The sequence below is a fragment of the Apteryx mantelli genome, chromosome 15 (assembly GCF_036417845.1).
Source record: "Apteryx mantelli isolate bAptMan1 chromosome 15, bAptMan1.hap1, whole genome shotgun sequence".
Lineage (NCBI taxonomy): Eukaryota > Metazoa > Chordata > Aves > Apterygiformes > Apterygidae > Apteryx > Apteryx mantelli.
In genome coordinates this window covers 23,533,993-23,551,775 of record NC_089992.1, presented here as the reverse complement: position 1 = coordinate 23,551,775, position 17,783 = coordinate 23,533,993, and the positions used below count along the sequence as shown (strand labels likewise).

General features: G+C 62.8%; 1 protein-coding gene and 1 long non-coding RNA gene across 2 annotated transcripts; one reads left to right on the top strand and one right to left on the bottom strand.

Moving 5' to 3' along the window:
- The first annotated feature begins 8,621 nt into the window (after positions 1-8,621).
- Positions 8,622-12,322, top strand: CPLX3 (complexin 3). The gene is made up of 3 exons (XM_013958758.2): positions 8,622-9,382; positions 9,869-9,956; positions 11,472-12,322. The coding sequence occupies exons 1-3, from the start codon at positions 9,222-9,224 to the stop codon at positions 11,694-11,696; spliced, it is 474 nt and encodes a 157-aa protein (XP_013814212.1). The 5' UTR covers positions 8,622-9,221; the 3' UTR covers positions 11,697-12,322.
- A 3,415-nt stretch (positions 12,323-15,737) lies between these two features.
- LOC136993420 (uncharacterized) lies at positions 15,738-17,778 on the bottom strand. Its single transcript, XR_010885716.1, has 2 exons — positions 17,698-17,778; positions 15,738-17,435 (listed from the first exon to the last, which is right to left on the bottom strand). It is a non-coding gene; the product is annotated as an uncharacterized lncRNA (long non-coding RNA).
- Between the last annotated feature and the right edge of the window lie 5 nt (positions 17,779-17,783).

Sequence of the window (17,783 nt, the reverse complement as noted above, 5' to 3'; positions counted from 1 at the left end):
GGGCCCCGGCTCAGCCCTGGCAGGTGCAGGGGGGCGTCCACGTGCACGGAGGGCTGGGGGTGGGGGGGGGGTCGGCTCGCCCGCAGGGCTTCGTTGCTCCCGTCCCCATCGCAGCGTCTTTCCCCTCTGCGCCCCTTGCCCCGGGTCTCCTGGCAAACCCTGGGGCTGCAAAGCCAAGCTTGGCACTGGCACCGACTTTGCTGCGAGGGCTATTTTTAGGCTGGGTGCACAAAGGCATTCCTGTCGCCGGTGGGTGTCTTTTCCCTCTGAAAGCTCCAGGAAATGAGGCAACTCTGGAAAGATTCCCTATGGGAAAATGCTAGCGTGTGTGTGTGTGTGTGTGTGTGTGTGTGTGTGTGTGTGTGTGCATGCATGTGCACCGCTGCCGGTGCGTGCCCTTGCTCGGGGCTTGCTCTCCGCCGCCGGCCCCAAAGCGGCACGTGGGCTCCCCACGCGCCCGTTCGCGTGGCCCGCTCGCCGTGCTGCGTGTCTGTCTGCGCGCATCTATGTCACTGGGTGGGAGCCCCCCCAGCTGCCTCCCTCCTCTTCCTCACCCCCCCCCCGGGACCGTGCTGCTTCCCAGCACGCGGCAGGGCAGGGATTGTCCCGGTGCTGGGACTTGCTGTGCCGGGGTACGCGGCATTGATGAGTGCCGGGAAGGGCCTGGGTGGCCGTGCTGGGAGGCAGGGCCTGATCCTTCCTGCGGGCCGGGACTCAGCACCCCCAGGCAGGAAGGGCGCTGGTGCTTCCTGGCTTGTGGGCAGCACAGCAAGAAAAAAATGTGCACTGGAAGGTTGAGTGCGTGTTGTGAGCGTGTGCGTGCACAAAACCGCAATGTAGGCTAGTCGTTAGCAAGGTAATTCCGTCGGCATGAAAAGAGTCGGTTGTTGTGTACCGGAAAGAGAAGTGACAGCCATCACCTTGCAAAGGACCTTGCAACTTCTTCCCACAGGCCCCTTCCGCGCGCAGCCCGCCTTGTCCCAAGCCCGGATCCCCGCCGAGGGCTGCCGTGCAGGCGCGGGAGCGTGCGGGAGCCCTGGGTGCCATTAAACATCAGTTTAAAAAAAAAAAGAAAGAAAGAAAATCCATGCGAACTCATTATATGCTGCAACATGTGACATATCGCCCGTGGCAGAAGCTGCCCAAACACCGAGCAAAAAAAAAAAAAAGGTGACATCAAAGGAGCTATTTTCAGCCGGCCGCTGGAGCGAGCGGTGGCGGGCAGCAGAGCTGCGCTGGCTGCAGCTGGGGCCTCCCCGGAGCAGCGGCCCCGCAGGGTGCTCGGCCCCGCTCCGCCGGGGGGGGGGCTCCGCGCGGGGGGGGGGGGACACACGGCAGAGCACCTTGCTGCGGCCGGCGTGTCCGGGGCTGGTTTTCCTGCGCTGTTTCGTTTCCAACCGCTGTGCCCTAGCGGGACGCTTGCGAGCCCGGGACGTGCGGCCACCGCGGGGCTGCCGTGGGCCGTTCCCGCGGGGCGCTCGGCGGCTCCGTCGCCCCACGCCGCGGGAATCGGCCGCCGCCGTGCGCTGATTTCCGCTAAAAGCTAATCTGCGCTGCTGCGCCCCTTCTAACAACAGAGCCCATCCCTCCCCCTCGGGGCACAACCCTTTCTGCCCCTTGCCCCGCTCCCAGGGAGTGCAATTCGAGTTTAATGCCAAATAATAATAACCCCCTCCCCCCCCGGGAGACTTCTTCCTTAGGCAATGACAAGAGAGATTTTTTTTTCTTTCTAAACTTAGAGGCTTGATTATATGAAGTATTGCAGTAGGAAAGGCTTTGCATTAAAATAGTTTCCCAGGTCATGAGGAGGCAGGGTTGGTTTTTGGGTTTTTTTTCCTCTCCCTACAGAGTTGACTGCTGGGTCGCACTTCGTCTTGTTTAGCCGAGATGAACTCCAGACTCCTCCGGCTTTATTTAATTACGCTGAAGTAACAGGAAAGGAAGTCATTTTATTTGATAATTTACAACACCCTTCCCGTAAACCTTGCTTATTCCCAGGTGAATGATGCCGCGGCACTTCTGCCCCACTGCACTTCGGTCGGAGGAGCCTTCCCTGCGTGTTTGCGAGCCGCCGCAGCCCCCCCCCCCCCCCGGCCCCCTTCCCCGGGGTTTCGGCAGGGCGGCGGCAGCGGTGCTGGGCAGCGTGGGGACCCTGCGGCCAGGCAGGGCCCTCCGCAGCCCCCAGCCAGGGAGAGAGAGACACGGGCTGCGGGAGCTGGAGCCGCTGCCGCTCCTCCCCCGGGAGCCCCGGGACCCCCAGGACCCCCCAGGGACGCCCTAGAGATACCCCAGGAGTCCCCAGGGACATCCCAGCGCCCCCAGTAATGCCCAAGGGACCCCCCCCCCCCCCATGGATGCCCCAGTGACACCCCCAGGACTCTTCAACAGAGACCCGCTGGGGACCCTCCAGGGACACCACAGGGACCCCCAGAGCCGCCAGGGACACTCCAGGGACATCCCAGAGCCCCCAGTAGTGCCCAAGGGACACCCCAGGGTTGCTCCAGTGACACCTCCAGGGTCCCTCAGTGACCCCCGATGCCCCCAGGGACCCCCGGGGACCCTCCAGGGACACCACAGGGTCCCCCAGAGCCCCCAGGGACCCCCAGAACCCTCCTGGGGACCCCCCCCCCCCCGGGACACCGCACAGACACAGCTTGACGAACGCCGTGTTTCTCTTCTACCTTCCCAGCCTTTCCTTGGACTCGCCCGTCCAAACAAGCGTTACGCCCCTGCGGGGATCCCACCACGTCCACGGTCCCAGCGCAGCGATCCCTGCTCCGGCGTTGGAGGGGGCGAGATAACTGCCCAATGCCCACCGCGGCGTCCCCGTGATCCCCGACCGGGACAGAGCCCCCGGCCCTGCATGTCACTGCCTGCTGGTCGTGACTGGGCCTTACTGGGCCTGCTGGGAGGTGGCAAAGGGACGGGTTTAGTTGTCAGTGAAACCTTCTTCCACCGAATTTTCTGCTTGAGCCGGGAAAATTTCAGCCCGGATAACTGTCATTTAGTAACGGTGACCTTCTGACGTGTAAGCAGTGCACACGGAGCAGCCGAGGCGGTGCCAGGGAGGATACGCTACCCGGGTTGTTTCCATCCGCTGCTCTAGGGGGAAAAGAAAAAAGAATGATGTTCAGCAGAGATTAATTAGTATTGAAGTTTAATCAGCGGCTGCTCTGCTGCGTCTCAGCTGGTGGAGGTGGCAAAGACAACTGGGAGCAGGCAGGGGACGGTCCCCCTGTCCCCAAGGCGAGAGCCACCCCCGTCCCCAGCGGCACCCCTGCCCGGTGGGATGCTCAGTTCCTGGGCCTGGTCCAGGTGCCACCGCCACGGCCTGGACGTCACCATGGTCCTCGCTGGCGGTGCCTCTCCCCCGTGCCGGAGCAGGCAGCTGCCAGCTCTGCAGCCAGGGCTGCACCCCTACGTGCCTGGGGAGGCAGCACAGGATGGAGCGGGTGGGAATCCCTCCTCCTGGGCCAACGGAGCTGGGAATACAGCCCAGAAAAGGAGGCATGCGCAAGGCTTTCCCAGGCGCTGGGGAGCCCGGGGGACCCCCTTGCCCCTCGTCCCGTCGGCCCGGCCCCGGGGTGGGCGGCACAGCGGGGACCCTTGCCGAGCCGCGCTGCGTGCCCCGGGTCACGGCTGCACATCTAGGTTCCCGGGTCCGCCGTGACTGTCCTGATCTCAAGAAGCGACAATCAGTGCCGAAGTGTAAGCATGACTTCTCCCAGCGGAGAGGCTGCCGGCTTTATTTAGCAATGACTTCTCATTTCCTCCCCCGTTGCGTCGCCGGCGCGCGCGCGCACACACACGCACACACACACACACACACACACACACACACACACACACACACGCACCCTTCCAGGACTGAACTCACCTAGTCAGCGTCTTCAAAGGTTTAAGCCTTTGCCCCCCCGCTGCACCTCCGACTGAGCAGAAGCAGCTCCCCGGCCCCTGCTGACCCTTCCCAGTGCCGCCACGGGTTTGCAGGCAATTGCGTTGCCGGTCAAGGCGGCGGATGCCTCCCCCCGCTGCGGAAACAGCCAGTCTGCGATTTGCAGCCAGTTCTCCCGCAGGTGAGATCCGACTTCAACACGCTTAGGAGAGGGTTGCGCTGGACCGGTTCACCCAGGCTGTGGGATGTGGCGGGCAGCAGGTGGCTGTGACCCGGGTGGGAGATGGGTGCGGAGAGCACGGGGGGTCTTTGATGTGGCTTTCCAGGGGTCTGTTGGAGGGGCAGTGTCACAGAAATGAGGCCTTGCGTCTGAACTCCCCATGTCAACACCTCCAGCTGGAGGACTGAAGCAAGAGAGGAGCTAAAAACACCCGGATACTCAGACTATCAAGCTGGTCTAGTTCCTTTTGTGGATCTCAACACCATGTGCTCCCTGACAGAGAGAGAGAGACACTGTGGAGGGGAGAGAAAGGTCTGTGTCATGTGAGGTTTCCACAAAGCCTTTCAAAAAATCTTCTCCATAACCACAAGGACCAGCCATTCCAGGAAATCCTGGCAATATCCAGCCCCTCCAGGGCCCTCTGGAGCATCACATGAAGCCTGGCTGAGGAGACAGCTGCCAGGCGTGGCTTTGGAGCCAGTTCTCCGTTGTTACCTGGAAAGAAGAGCTGAAACGATCCCTATCATCACACGAGTAGATCTTATGGCAAAGGGAAGCCAGCTGCTCGTGTCCTATTCAAACCAGGTGTCAATGCTAAGAAACGATCCTCTTAACTTCCACCGGCTTGTCTGAGGCTGGCTGCTACTGGGGTGACGTTTCATCTCCCTTCCTTCTAATCCACAGAGATGTGTGATATAGCATAAGCTAATATAATAGGTCATGCAAGGATTTACATCTCATTATTGCAGGTTAGAGTCCTGAGCGGAAGGATGAGTCATACTTACTTGAATATATTTCAGGGATAAGGAACAGTTCAGCTGCCCAAAGAAAAGCAAGTGGAAAATCAACCACCTTGAAGCGTCGCAGCGGGCCTGATCACCAGCTCTCCTCGCCTTCCTGGAGGCGTGGGACTTGTGGGTTGCAGAGAAGCGTGGAAGGGGTTCGAGAGACAGCCGCTGTCTCTGGTGACGGGAGGACAGAGGGCCCTGTTCACTGGTGAATCCGTCGCTCCCGTTTTGGGATGCAGGTGATGGTGAAGTCACGCTTAGTGACAAGAGCAAGTGACATGGAGACAAATAAAGCCTATTGCAAAGCCAAGAAGTGTGGAAACCTCTCATTTCCCTCTACCGTCTACCTCCAGAGGGGACGCTGGCCTCCTTAGAGAGAACACGAGCTAAAGAGATGGGAGAACTGCGTGTGAGTGACTGCCTGGTGTCTGCAAGACGTCGGTGGACATGAGGATTGCCAAGGTCTTGTGGAAGGAAATGCCCTTTCCTTTGCCTTTTGCTCCATCCCTATCAAACCAGTGCCATATCTGGGCTGGAAGAGGGAAGCAGCCGCAGAAAGCTCACGGTCCCTCCCCATGAGGCATGGGCACCTCCTGGTGAGTGAACACTGCTGCCCCCAGGCCCAGGGTAAGTGGGCCAAGCTCAGCTTTCAGCCACGAATGACTGTGAGTTGGAGTCACTGCTGGGGCTCTCGGACCTTTATTGCCCCCCACTTCCCTGACGTGCCCCACCAAACGTCGCCGAAGCTCCCCTGCTCTCCAGGGAGCCTGCAGCCAGCCAGGAGTCGCGTGCTGGTTCTCACCTAGCTGCTTTGGCCGAGCAGCTCAGCTCATCAGGAGCTGTTTTCTCTTAGTTTCTCAGACAGGGAGGCTACATGACAGCTGACCCGTCTAATCCAGCTGGAAAAATCGGTCCTGACTTCAAGTCTCTTACTGTTAGCTAATGCTCTTTCCTGGCACGGACTGGAGGCAGTCTCCTAGCTCTGCACAGCCGAGCAGGCGTCCGGAGTGGCTGTTTCAGGTTGCTGCCATTTGCACCACAGTCTGAAGTGGGTAATCAGAGATCGGACATAGGATTTCACAGGGTTCAGTCCGGTCCAACCGCCCACCTTCTCCCAGACCTGGGGAGCTGACGGGGGATTTCTGCAGCTGTGGGAAGCGAGCAGCTGCTCTTGCATTGCCTGATCCGAGCATCTCTCTGCTGATCGCTGCAGCTGCTACCGAATCGCTGCTTTTGCTAGAAATCTGGGCTGAGCAAAAGTCCTAGCACCAGTCGCATCAGGAGCCTGCTCTAACCTGGCCAGATGTTCAAACCTGCCCTACACCCAAGGACGAAGCATAGCTGAGACATGTAGCGTGGCTGCTTTTTCCTCTCTCTGCCCCTCTTTTCATCCAGCCCTTGTCTGCCTCTGCCAAAACTCGAACACGCTGCATCTGCGATCTGAGGTCTGCGGCGCACCTGGGGCTCTCAGCCTATTTCTAAGTGGGCTGTGAAAGCCCACTGTCAGTGGGCTCCAATTTGCTTTCCATGGGCTGTCCATGGGAAAAATGCTTCCGGGCCTGCAGATGAGGGTAAAGACTGAAGAGCATTGCTTCAAACAGTTGACAGGTCTCAAGAGCAGCCAGCTCAGCACTGACTCAGGGCGGCAGCAGCCCCAGGCGTGTGTCTGAGCGGTTGCACGATGCTGAGGGTGACGCTGGAGCTGTGCCAAGCTGTGCCTTGAATGTGTCTCCCTCTGCGGGCCGGGCCAGGCCAGCGGCTGGGCTCAAAGGCGATTTGCACGTGCAGTGAGCACAGTCTCAGGCAGTGGGCTAATTCCCAAAGACCCAGACAGAAAGTGCCAGGACTGCCCTCAGTGCTGAAAGAATTGGGGGAAGAAAAAGGAGAAACAGCAGCAAACCAAGTTCGGCGCTGTCTCTCGCGGGTGCGCCCCCCCCCAAGCCCCCCTGGGCCGGTGGCTGGGTCCGGGAAGCCAGGCCCTGAGCGACACAGGCTCGCCGACGGCCAGCGCCGCTCTGCCAGCCGAGCGGGGCCCTCGCGTCAGCCGAGGGCTCGCCGCTCCCCTGCATTTAGCTGCAGCCCTGGAGAGCCTTCGCTGCAGCAAATCCTCTTTGCCACTTCAAAAAGTCACCCAAGATCCACGACAACAATGAGCGCTGATCAGGGCCCCATGTCACTGCCAAACTGCCGTTTGCGGCCATCACACCCTGCATTATTATCCCAGCAAAACAAATGATGATTTTTTCCTTTCCTTTTAAGGACAAAGTTTCGCCTGGTGCTACCTTGGGCGAGGGGGAAGGGAAAGGATGGGCCAGTTCCCCCTCCCTCTTTCACTTTATTCTATTGCTTCACAGATGTTCCATCATTTTAATCTGCAGAGATTGTCTTTAAATTTCGGAAATGAAATGATTTCCCGCAAGCTGGGATTGGAGTTTGGATATGCGCTCATTTTTCATGAGAGGGGAAGAAAAAAGGGAGAAATGTATGTTAAAGCCAGGCTGGCCATCTGGAAGGGAGGTGCCATTTCTGATGCCGCTAATTGCTCCCTCCCCACGGCCTGTGATACGGCTGCAGGGAATAGCAGGAGTGGGAGTCAGGGTAGGACAAGGGCCAGGAGAGCTAGAGAGGCTGCGGGAATTATGCAAGGAAATCAATGCCTGCTCCTTCCTCAGCCTCCTAATTTAAGTGACCAATGAGCAGATGGGTCCCTAGGCCAGTTCCGGTACATCAGCAAGGCAGCGCTTGTAGGGAGCGTAGCAGAATTAATTAGCATTAATTAATAAATATCATCAGGAAAGAGAAGGGCAAGCTTTTGGGTACATCAGCCCTGAGATCTTCACAGCTACAAACAAACAATTGCAACTCGCATGTGCCGCATGCGGCTTTTACAGGGCACTAAACTCTGTCTCTTCTCCAGCCAGACTCAAAGGGCAGTGAGCATGATGGAAAAAAGATGCTCCATTAGCCTGTGGATCTGCTCCATCCGCAGCTCCTCGAGGTGCGCGTTGCAGTGTAAAACAGCGAGGCGTCATCTCTGGATGTCACTGAATATGTGGAGACAGGCGTGAGACACTGGCACATGTGCTCCCCGGCGGCACTGCACAGGTCTCCGGGCTGTCGGCACCTGCCCCTGCTGCACACAGGACCCTTGGGGATCCCGGAGTGCAGGACCTTCGGCGTTTGGGGCGCAGGACCCTCAGGGTTCAGGGTGCAGGACCCTCGGGGATCCCAAAGCGCAGGGCTCTTGGGGATCCAGGGGCGCAGGATCCTTGGGGTTTGGGGCACAGGACCGTCGGGGTTCGGGGCGCAGGACCGTCGGGGTTCGGGGTGCAGGACCCTCAGGGTTCGGGAGGCAGGACCCTCGGGGCCCGGCAGGGCCAGGCAGGGCTCGCAGCACCCCCCTGCCCTGGAAGCCCCCCCGGCGCCTCCCCTCCGACAGCGGCGCCGGCGCCCCGTGCCGCGGGCCGCTGTCGGGGTGCCGCCGGGACGCGGCGCCGGCGGTGCTGGCGGCTCGGGGGCTCCTTCCCCAGCACGGCGGCGGCTGAGCTTCCCGGCGCTCCCGGGACCCTCCGTGCCTCGGGCGGGCCGGGGCGGCGGCTCCGCCTCCTCCCGGCGGCGAGGGGCGGCGGGGCCGGGCCGGGCGGGGGGCGGGAGGCGGCGGGGCAGGGCCGGGCCGGGCCGGGCGGGAGGCGGCGCCGCCGCCCGCCGCGCACACACCGGAGCTGTCCGCGCCCCGGTGCTGCAGCTCCGGCCCCTCCGCTCCGCTCCGCTCCGCGCCGCTCCGCGCCGCTCGGGCACCGCTTCCATGGGCGGCGGAGCGGCGCGACCCCGCTGAGCCTCGGTAACCCGGGAGCGCCGCTCCGCTGCACCACGGATCCCCGGGAACCCGGGAACTCGGCTCCGCAGCACCCCGGCTCCCCGGTAGCTCGGGACCCCGGGCACCCGGCTCCCCGGCTCCCGGTAACCCCGTACTCCGGTACTCCCGGTATCCTACCTCCCCGGCTTCCCGGCAGTCCAGCACTCGGGGCACCCCGGCTGCTCGGTAACCCGCGCTCCCGCACCCCGGCTCCCTGCTAACGCGTTTCCCCAGACTCCCCCGTAACTCATCACCCCGGCTCCCCAGTACTCCGGCTCTCCGGCTCCCCGGGCTTCCCGGCACTCGGTTCCCCGGCTCCCTGGCACCTGGCTTCCCCGCGCTCCCCGCGCTCCCCGCGCTCCCCGGCACTCGGTCCCCCGGGCTCCCCGGCACCCACCTCCCGGCTCCCCGGCACCCAGCACCCCGGGCTCCCCGGCTCCGCGGCTCCCCAGCCCCCCGGCCATGGCGTTCATGGTGAAGAGCATGGTGGGGGGGCAGCTGAAGAACCTCACGGGCGGGCTGGGCGGCGAAGAGAAGGGCGAGAGCGACAAGTCCCCGGCGGAGGCGCAGGGCATGACCCGCGAGGAGTACGAGGAGTATCAGCGGCAGCTGGTGGAGGAGAAGTGAGTGCGACCGGCCCCGGGCACCGGGCAGCGGCAGGAGACCCGCGGGGGAAGACGGTGCTGGGGAGGGGGGCACCGCCCTGAGGCAGTTTAATGAACCCCATAATCCCTTAATCCGCTTCCTTGCCCGGGAGATGGGATTGTTTTCCCGTTTCAGGCTACATTTCGCTGGTGTTGTGGGGAGGAAATGGGGGGAGTGGGGTGTCGCGGGGCAGGTGGCAGATACCTGGGTGGGGGATGGAGATGAGCCGAGCCCCAGAGCTGCAGGGAGCCCGGCCACCCCCCGGTCACCTGGTGTGGACTCACCAACGCTGGTGCCGGCCGCGGTCTCACTGGCCAGGAGCAACAAGCCCAGAGCTGCCCACTGCCCTGTGCAAGCTGGGGAGCGGGGGAGGCATGCACTGCACAGGGGGTCCCCATGGGTCCCAGCCCCATCCCGGGGCTTGGGGCCATCAGCCACCAGTAACCACATCCTGTGGTTTGCAGGATGGAAAGAGATGCCCATTTTGCCCAGCGCAAGGCGGAGAGGGCCACATTCAGGTCCCACTTCCGAGACAAGTACCGGCTCCCCAAGGTATGACCGTGCTGGGAGCGGGGACGCTCACAGCGAGCAGATCCCCCACGCAGTCCTCCCAGGGGCTTGGTGGAGGGGGCCGTGGGGGGACAGGCAAGACCCCCACCCCACAGGGAGGGGAAGGGGCAGACCAGAGGGCACCGGATCCACTGGCAAGGGCCAGCACTAGCTGGATGGTTTGTGAGCTACAAAGCCTGAGTTCAAATCAGCTACCCAAAAAAGCCTCCCTTCACCCAGGTCTTGGCTTCTTTCCTGGCCCCTTCCTCTCCCACACGCCCCTGAGTGCCCCAAGCCACCTGCTCTCTTAGTCCCAAATGGTGGGACCCCTAACGCACATCCTCTGGCTTGCTTGACCCCCCCCCCCTTTTGCCCCCTAACTCCAGCTCGATGAGAGCAAGCTGCCTTCACTCCAGACTCCCGGCCCCGTCGCTGCGAGCACAGCTGAAGTTACACCTTCCCTGGCGGATTAGCCAGCTCTTCTGCCCATCCCTCCCCAGATTATTTGGCAAATGTTTCCTGGCTGAATCCCTCTTTCAGAACTTCTGCCCAATGAGTGATTCACTAGGAACAAGCTAATCAACTAGAATTCAGCCATTCTTGGACTTACCACAAGCTCTTCTCCCCCAAAACACACCCTTCATTCAGCAAAGCCTTGCGGAACCGCTCGGCGGTGAATACGCTCAATTGGAGCTGGGCTAATTTTAGTTCAGAAAGGTCAGCTAAGCCAAGGGATATTGTTCCCATTGTTTGTCCAACCTGGATGAACACCCCAGTCTTCTTACGCCCATTTTCCTGCCAGGATATAAAAAGCTAGAGGATTTGTTCTCCTCTGCCAAAAGGGAAGAAAGGTGGAATAGAAGAAAAGAGGGAGATTTTTCTCCAGGGGAAATGGGGATTTGGTCAGACATGCCCTCCGATCCCTTTGCTGCTTTCTCATGCTTGAGATGTCCCTTCTAATATTTAGACAAGTTACTTTTGCTCATTACTGATCCTGCTTGGGGGGGATCTGCCTCTCGCAGAGTTCCCCTGTGGCTCTTCGGTGTGGAGCTGACCCCAAAGTGATCTCCGGAGGTCTTTGAGTGCACATGTGCCTTAGAGGGTGCCTGCACCTCTTCTTGTCCAGCCAAGTGCTCAAATACGAGCTGAAAGCCCGTTTATAGCGTCAGCACACGGCGGTTTCTGTGTCGGCTCTTGCTCAGCCGGTTGCCCGCTCAGTCCGTTGGTGCGTGCGTGGGCTCTGCTGTGCTGTGTCCCCTCGGGGTCAGCAGTCATGAGAGTGATTGATAGAGCTCATGGGCCCAGCCCGGCACACAGCGAGGGCCTGCCTGCGAGCCCCGCGGGACCGACCCACGCGGGCATCGCAGTGCGAACAGCCCAAGGCCCTGGGCTGGCTACCAAGGCCCATGTGGGGAGGAAGCATTGATGCAAGCTTTGCACATGCCGTTCGTGCCTCCAGACAGCCCCTTTCCCACCGGCTCGGTGCCCTGCACCTCACTCTCTCCTGGCTTGTTCCAGAACGAAACCGATGACAACCAGATCCAGCTGGTGGGAGGTGACGTGGAGCTGCCCAAAGAGCTGGCCAAGATGATTGAGCAGGACAACGAGGAGGAGCAGGAGAAGAACTCCGTTATCGGGCAGCTCAGCAACATCCAGAACCTGGACCTTGATTCCTTGAAAGGCAAAGCCTCGGCCACGCTGGAGGACCTGAAGCAGTCGGCCGAGAAATGCGCGGTGATGTGACCCGGCTGAGCCCCCTCCGCGTCGCCGCGGCAGCCCTCTCCCTCGCTGCGCCGGGGGGAAAGGGAAGGGACGCCGCGAAGGGTCTGGCCGTTGCTGCAGGGAGATCCGCCGCGGGGACCCCGCCGATGTTGTCACCCTTGCCCGCGTGAGCCGGGTCCTCCTCCAGAGCCGTGCTAAGCCTCGAATCCCTGACCCAGATGTCCCCGTTCCGTACTTGCCGGTAGCCCTGACGTGCCGTTTTTGTTTCGTTCTGTTCTCCAGCCGGAGGTTAGAGCGGAGAGGCAGCATCCCCCGAAGCCTCCCGCTGCACCCGCCGCGGCGGCCCCGGCGCCTGCCTTCAGCGAGAGCTGGGGGGGTGCGGGCAAGCGGAGCCCGAATGACCTTGGCGTGTCATTGAACTGCGTCAGCAAGTGGGAAGTCAAAGTCTTCCCGGCAGAGCGGTGGCCGTATGCTGTTTCTCTGCCCACACATTTCCACCGAGCCTCCCAGAAACGATGGGGAGGATCCAATTTGCTTTGCGAGGACGAGGCACGACGAGAAATGCCCCCCCCCACCCAGCACACGAGAAATAACATCCTGGCCAGGCAAGAAACAGCAAGCACTTTGCCCTTGAGGGCCCTCTCCGTGTCTCCATGTCTCCGAGACGCCTCGGCGGGGAAGGCCCTGCCACACGATCCCATTCACAGAGCCGCGGAGGGGGGGGTGAAGCCCAGCTGGGCCAAGCCTGAATTAGTGCCCGAGCCAGGAATAAAACCCCTGCTGGGGCAGTGCTCACCTTCGCCCGCGCAAGCCCTTCCCCACGGCGCGGTGGTCACCCAGCCCTCCGCTCCCCGGGGTGGGATCCTTGGGCTAGTGTCCTTGTTCCTTCCAGAAGATAAAACAAAGAAAGAAAAAGAAAGGAAAAAAAAGACCCGCGCGTAAGGGAGAAATGCCTCCGTATCTGTCGTGCTGTAATCGTGCGCTGTGCTCTTGAGTGTCTACACCCCCTGTGCTGTCCCTGTGCCATGGTACTGTCCTAACCGGTGGAATAAATACCAGGAGATGTCTATGCACCTCTTTCTCTCGTAGAGCTCCCTCTGATGCCATGTTCTTGCCTGGAGAGCCATCGGCATCTGGGTCCCCACAGGCGGCTCCCGGAGCGCCTCAGCCCTTCGAAACAAAACCAGCTGGGCGTCAGGCTGAGCGAAGCCCTAGTGGGAGCCTGCGCATCTCCAGCCCCGGCCGCCTGCCCGAGGTGCCTGGAAAGGGGAGACCTCCCCGGCGAAGGGCGGTTGAGCGCTGGGCAGCCCCTGCAGCAGCCTCAGGGCCCCGTGACAGCGATACTTTGAGCTTCAGACCAGCACCTTCACTTGGCACCCAGGCAGGCTTAAATCTCACGGGCTGGAGCCTCTTCCTGAGCCCTTGCTCTGCCCAAACGGCCCAGAAAGGGGAGAGAAAATCACAGCTCCCTCCTCAAAGCCTGCAAGAAGAGGGGCCTAACCCCTTCTGCCCGGGGCCCTCGGAGAGCCGGGGCATCCCAGATTTCCGGGGCGGTGCGAGCCTGTCGCTTCTCAACCACTGCACCCCCCCATGCCCACTGCTGAGCTCTCCCGCTTGCCCCACAGGCAGGTCTCGGGTCGAATCCCTCCCCGCAGGGGGCTCGGAGCTCTGCCAGCTCCCCGGGAGCCGGAGGAAGCCACTCCGTTCATAGGTGGAGTAAGGACCATGTCCCTGAGCCTGGAGGGACCGTCCCGAGCGGCACCTGCAGGAGGAGGGCGCTGGGGCGCCCCGGGGGGCAGGGGGTTGCCCGGGGGGAGCACGTCCCCGTTGCAGGGCAGGCGGAGCAGCCACCGCAGCTCGGTGACATCTCTTGCAGCAGCTTCCAGAGGAACGCGTCACGGCGGGCTGCTGCTGGGGGGCTCGCCGCGTTTCGGCTGCCTCGCGTGAGCGTCCCCGAGCCCGGACGCCGCGCTGCGGGGAGGAGCCTGCGACGGGCACCGGCACCGCGCCGGCGGCAGGGACGGGCAGGCGGCAGCCGCGGCCCCTCGCCCCGGCTTTCCTTGGGGCGCCCTTGGCCACGGCGGGGGCCGCGGGCCCTCGCCACTGCGCCCCACCGGCGCCGGGGCCGCGTGAAGCTCCGCGGGTTTATTTTAGGAGGCACCGTGACCTCCAGGCACGCGGAAAGCAAGCAGCACGCGCTCTCCCGCCTGCCTGGGGAACGCGCTAAGCCTCCGAAACGTTCCCGGCGAGGCGTTGCCAGCTCCGAGGGCGCCCGCAGCTGGGCTGAGCAGGGCCGCGGTCCCCAACGCCGCCCGCCCCGGCACACGAGGGGGCCGAGCTGCTGCGCCCCCGGCCCACCGGATCCCCCCGGTCCCACCGAGACGCCGGTGTCCGTGTGCCAGCGCCATCCGCAGCCGGCCCCGGAGCGTCCCCGCCGCGGCACCAGCCCCTCGCGCTCCTGCCGTTCGGCAGCACCGCCATAAACACGTGGCCTAAAATCTTAAAGCAGAGAATTACGGGGGATTAAACCAGAGAACCAATTCTCTCCCTTACGTTTTATAACCCCCCATATAATTCCCGAACCTCCGGGGCAGGTTTCGGGTGTAGCTGGCGGGGAGGGCATTCGTTCCATCCTGCGTGCTCCGGCACTGCGGTCCCGCTTGCTCCGTGCGCGACTTTAAGCCAGGCCCATTTGAGCCGTTTCCCCCGCGGACGAGACATGAAACAAGCAGCTGTTAAAGCGGTGAAACAAATGAGCAGCCGCCGAAGGACGAGCTCTCCGCTGGGCGCTGCCTTTTTATCCTTGCAGCCAGTTAGCCCTCCGCAAGCTGCTCCGTCCCCCCATCCGTCCCCGCGGCGCTCCGGCTTAAAGACGCGGGGAGACGCCGGGGTGGCTCGAGCAGCCCCACAAACGGGCCCGGCCTTCCGCCAGCCCCTCTTTGAGCCCTGCCGAGCGGCCGGTCCTCGGCCTCGCGCTGCCGAGCAATGGGGCCGTGCGCCTCTTGGAGCTCGCGCCGGAGCAGCGAGCCGGCCCCGGGAGTCGCGGCCCAGCGCCGGGGACGGCTCGGCCGGCGCGGGAAGCGCTGCCACATCGCCGGCGTCAGCATGCGCAGTGACATTTGGGCAGCGCTTCGCGGGCTCTCATGCAGAAGTGACTCGGATGCGCCCGGACGCAAACGGCTGCCCCAAGCCGGCCCGCGGCCCCCCGGGGCTCGGAGGGGTTGGCGTGGCGGTGGCTGGGCACAGCTGCAGCCGCTGGGGCAGCCCGCTGCTCCGCGAGCCCCTGGGAAAATGGCCGGTGACTCTGGAAAAGGCCCCGGCTCTGGTCGCGTGTGCCCGTATCGCCTGCAGAGCATGAGCACGTATGTGCTCATACGCGACCGCTCCTGCAGCCAGCTCGGCCGCGGCGCGGCGGCTCACGCTAGCCACGGGCTGCGGGGGGGCACAAGGCTTGAAAGCTCTTTAAAGCCTCAGGACATAATCTCTGCTCAGAGTAAAAAAAAAACACATGGAAACGCCGTGACACATCTGCCCGGGAAGCTCTCCGGAGACGGCGCCGCGGCGGAGCAGCCCGGCTCCCAGCGGAGCCCGCGGCGGCACATGGGGGCCCGGACTGCAGGGGAGCAGGATTCGCACGACCGGATAAACCTGCGGGAGAGCAAGCGGCGGCGAGGAGGGAGGCTCGGGCAGCCGCAGGAGCTGGGCTACGAGAGGCCCCGGGCTCAGCCGAAACGGCCTGCGCCAGCCCCCCGCCGCCCCCAGGCCCCCAGCCCGGCTCGGCTTCATCCGTCTTAAGAACCCATTTTCGTGCACGCATTTTCGTGCAGGCTTTTGCAAGCGCGTTGTTCTGGTATACGTTTTACATAAAGAGAGATGCGAAGGGGAAACAAGGTCAAACCTCGCTCCGGCTGCCTGGTGGCTCCGGGGGCATTTGGGGCGGGCTGGGAGGGGGACGGGAGGCACCGCAGTCAAAGCCAGCGATAGCTACAGGAGAGGAGGGGGCCCCCTTCGTTCGTGGTCTGAGCTGTTTCAACGCACAGAACCAAAACTGGAGAACTTGGAGAGAAAAAAAGGTATTTAATAAAGACAATAAATTACATTCCCTTGAAATACAGTAGATTTTGAGAAAAGTCCTTTGTTTCCCAAGACACATGGACCTCACCGCTCCCATAAGTGACTTCTGCCTTGCACAGGGTGTCCGTGGGGGGCTGGGGAGCCGCCCCAGCCGGGCCCCCCTTCAGCCTCGTCGTGATATAGGAGAGAGGAAAGAGAAATCACCAGGGAGGAAGAGGAGGAGGAGGAGGAGGAGAGGGTCCGCTCGCAGGACTCAAAGGAGCGCAATTTGGGTACAACGATTGTCACAGCAAGGGCCAGGCCCTGCCGGCCCTGAGGAAGGGAGCAGGCGCGCTGGCACGGCTCTGCCTCGGGGAGGGACGCGGGGCGGCGCGGGACACGGGTGCGCAGCAGGCCAGCGCGTCCCCGGAGCCACCGCGCTCAGCCGAGACGCAGCGACTGCCCTCTGCGTGCTGCCGGGCCACTGCGAAACGCAAACCAACCTGGGCTCGTACAGCCTGTCCCCAAGGTGACTTCCGCTCGCCTGGGGCCCCTGATGACTAGGAGCATGCACAATAAATCAGTCTCAGCTGAGAACTGGTAACACCTTATAACACAAATGACAAACGCAGTTAGGATCTGTCTACGCTAAAGCCTCTCCTGAGTCTGGTGCAAAGGGGTTTAGCGTCGGGCCCCATCTTTGTCAGTGCGAGTAGATTAAATTTTCCGAGGCTGAATTGCTTAACAGAGAGCAGGCTTATAACCCGCCGAGCCTCCGCTCGCCCTTCGCCGCGGCGGCTCCCGGGAAGCGAGCCTCGAACGCGGCGCTACGGCTGCAGGAGCCGGCTATCGGCTGGGATGAAATAGTGCAATTCGGCGCTCGAGGCCGGAGAAAATCCCCGAGGGGCCGCGGCGCGGGGCCGGCAGGGCGCGAGCGGAGGAGCGAGGCGGGCGGCCGCCCCCCGCGGCAGTGCCCGGCCATGCCGGCGGGAGAGCCGCGGCGGGCACAGAGGTAGTCGGTGCAGTGACGAAGGCACGGCTGCGGGATCCTGCCGCGGGCCTGTGCCCGGCTCCCTGGGCAGCGGCAGCCGCACATCCCGGTCCTGCTTCCCACCCTCTCAGCTGCTAACGCCCTCCCGGAGCCAACAGGCCACGGAGAGAAATCCCAGCGGATCCCTGTTCCGGAGCCAGCTCCAAAAGCAGATGCAGCCCCCCGGCTCGGATCCCTGCTGCAGTCAGAGGTCTGTAAATATCGGTGGGTTTTCGACAAGGTGCCACGAAGCATTTTCCCCCGTGGGCGCGAGCTGCCCCCGTGTGCCGCTCTGCGCCAGGCACACGCTTCGCCTGTCCCTGCTCGGGTCAGGACAGGGCTGCGCAGGGGCCGGCACTGCCGAGGCAGCGAGGGGATCTGGGGGAAGGTCCCCCCAAAGGGATTTGAATGCCGTTAAGAAACATCCAGCCGAAAAGGCAAGAGACATACGCGGCCGGCGGGGAGTCTGCACGCTGCGGGGGGAATTCTGCAGGAGTCTGATGCCAAGATAAAAATACTCATCCCCTTTTAGCCAGCGGAGGGAATTAGAGTGGAATAACCTGCCTGCTGCGGTCGCAGGAGGCTGCTCCAGCAGACGTTCGAGGCAGGGCTTGGAGGGAACTCCTCATGACGGCAAAACGAGTTAACACATCCCACGGGGGCAGGGGCAGATGGCCCTGCAGATCCATCCGCGAGGCGCTCCCCAGGGAAGGGAGAGCAAGGGCGAAAGGATCAGCCGGAGCGAGTCGAGAACGGCAAGGAAAGGCAGCCTTCACGCCGCCGCCGTCTGTTCGCCCGCCCCGGCTTTCCCAGCTGCCGAGCCCCGAGGCTCCCTTCGTGCCGCTGCAGCACCGAGACGTGCCCACGTGCGCGCTCAGCCCGCCCGGAGCCCACGTTAATCCGTACGCCCCCGGCAGCGCGAGGCGGAGAGAAGGTTACCCCCACGCATCCGGCACGAAAGCCTCTCCTTTCTTCCCCTCCGACGGCAGCGTCCGACGCTGCTCGCGTGGGAGCCATCCGGGAAC

Excerpts from the sequence above, each read along its gene's own strand:
- CPLX3 (XM_013958758.2), top strand. The coding sequence starts at position 9,222 with ATGGCGTTCATGGTGAAGAGCATGGTGGGGGGGCAGCTGAAGAACCTC. Across the intron at positions 9,383-9,868 it reads CGGCAGCTGGTGGAGGAGAA|GATGGAAAGAGATGCCCATT; the intron begins GTGAGTGCGACC and ends TGTGGTTTGCAG. Across the intron at positions 9,957-11,471 it reads ACAAGTACCGGCTCCCCAAG|AACGAAACCGATGACAACCA; the intron begins GTATGACCGTGC and ends GGCTTGTTCCAG.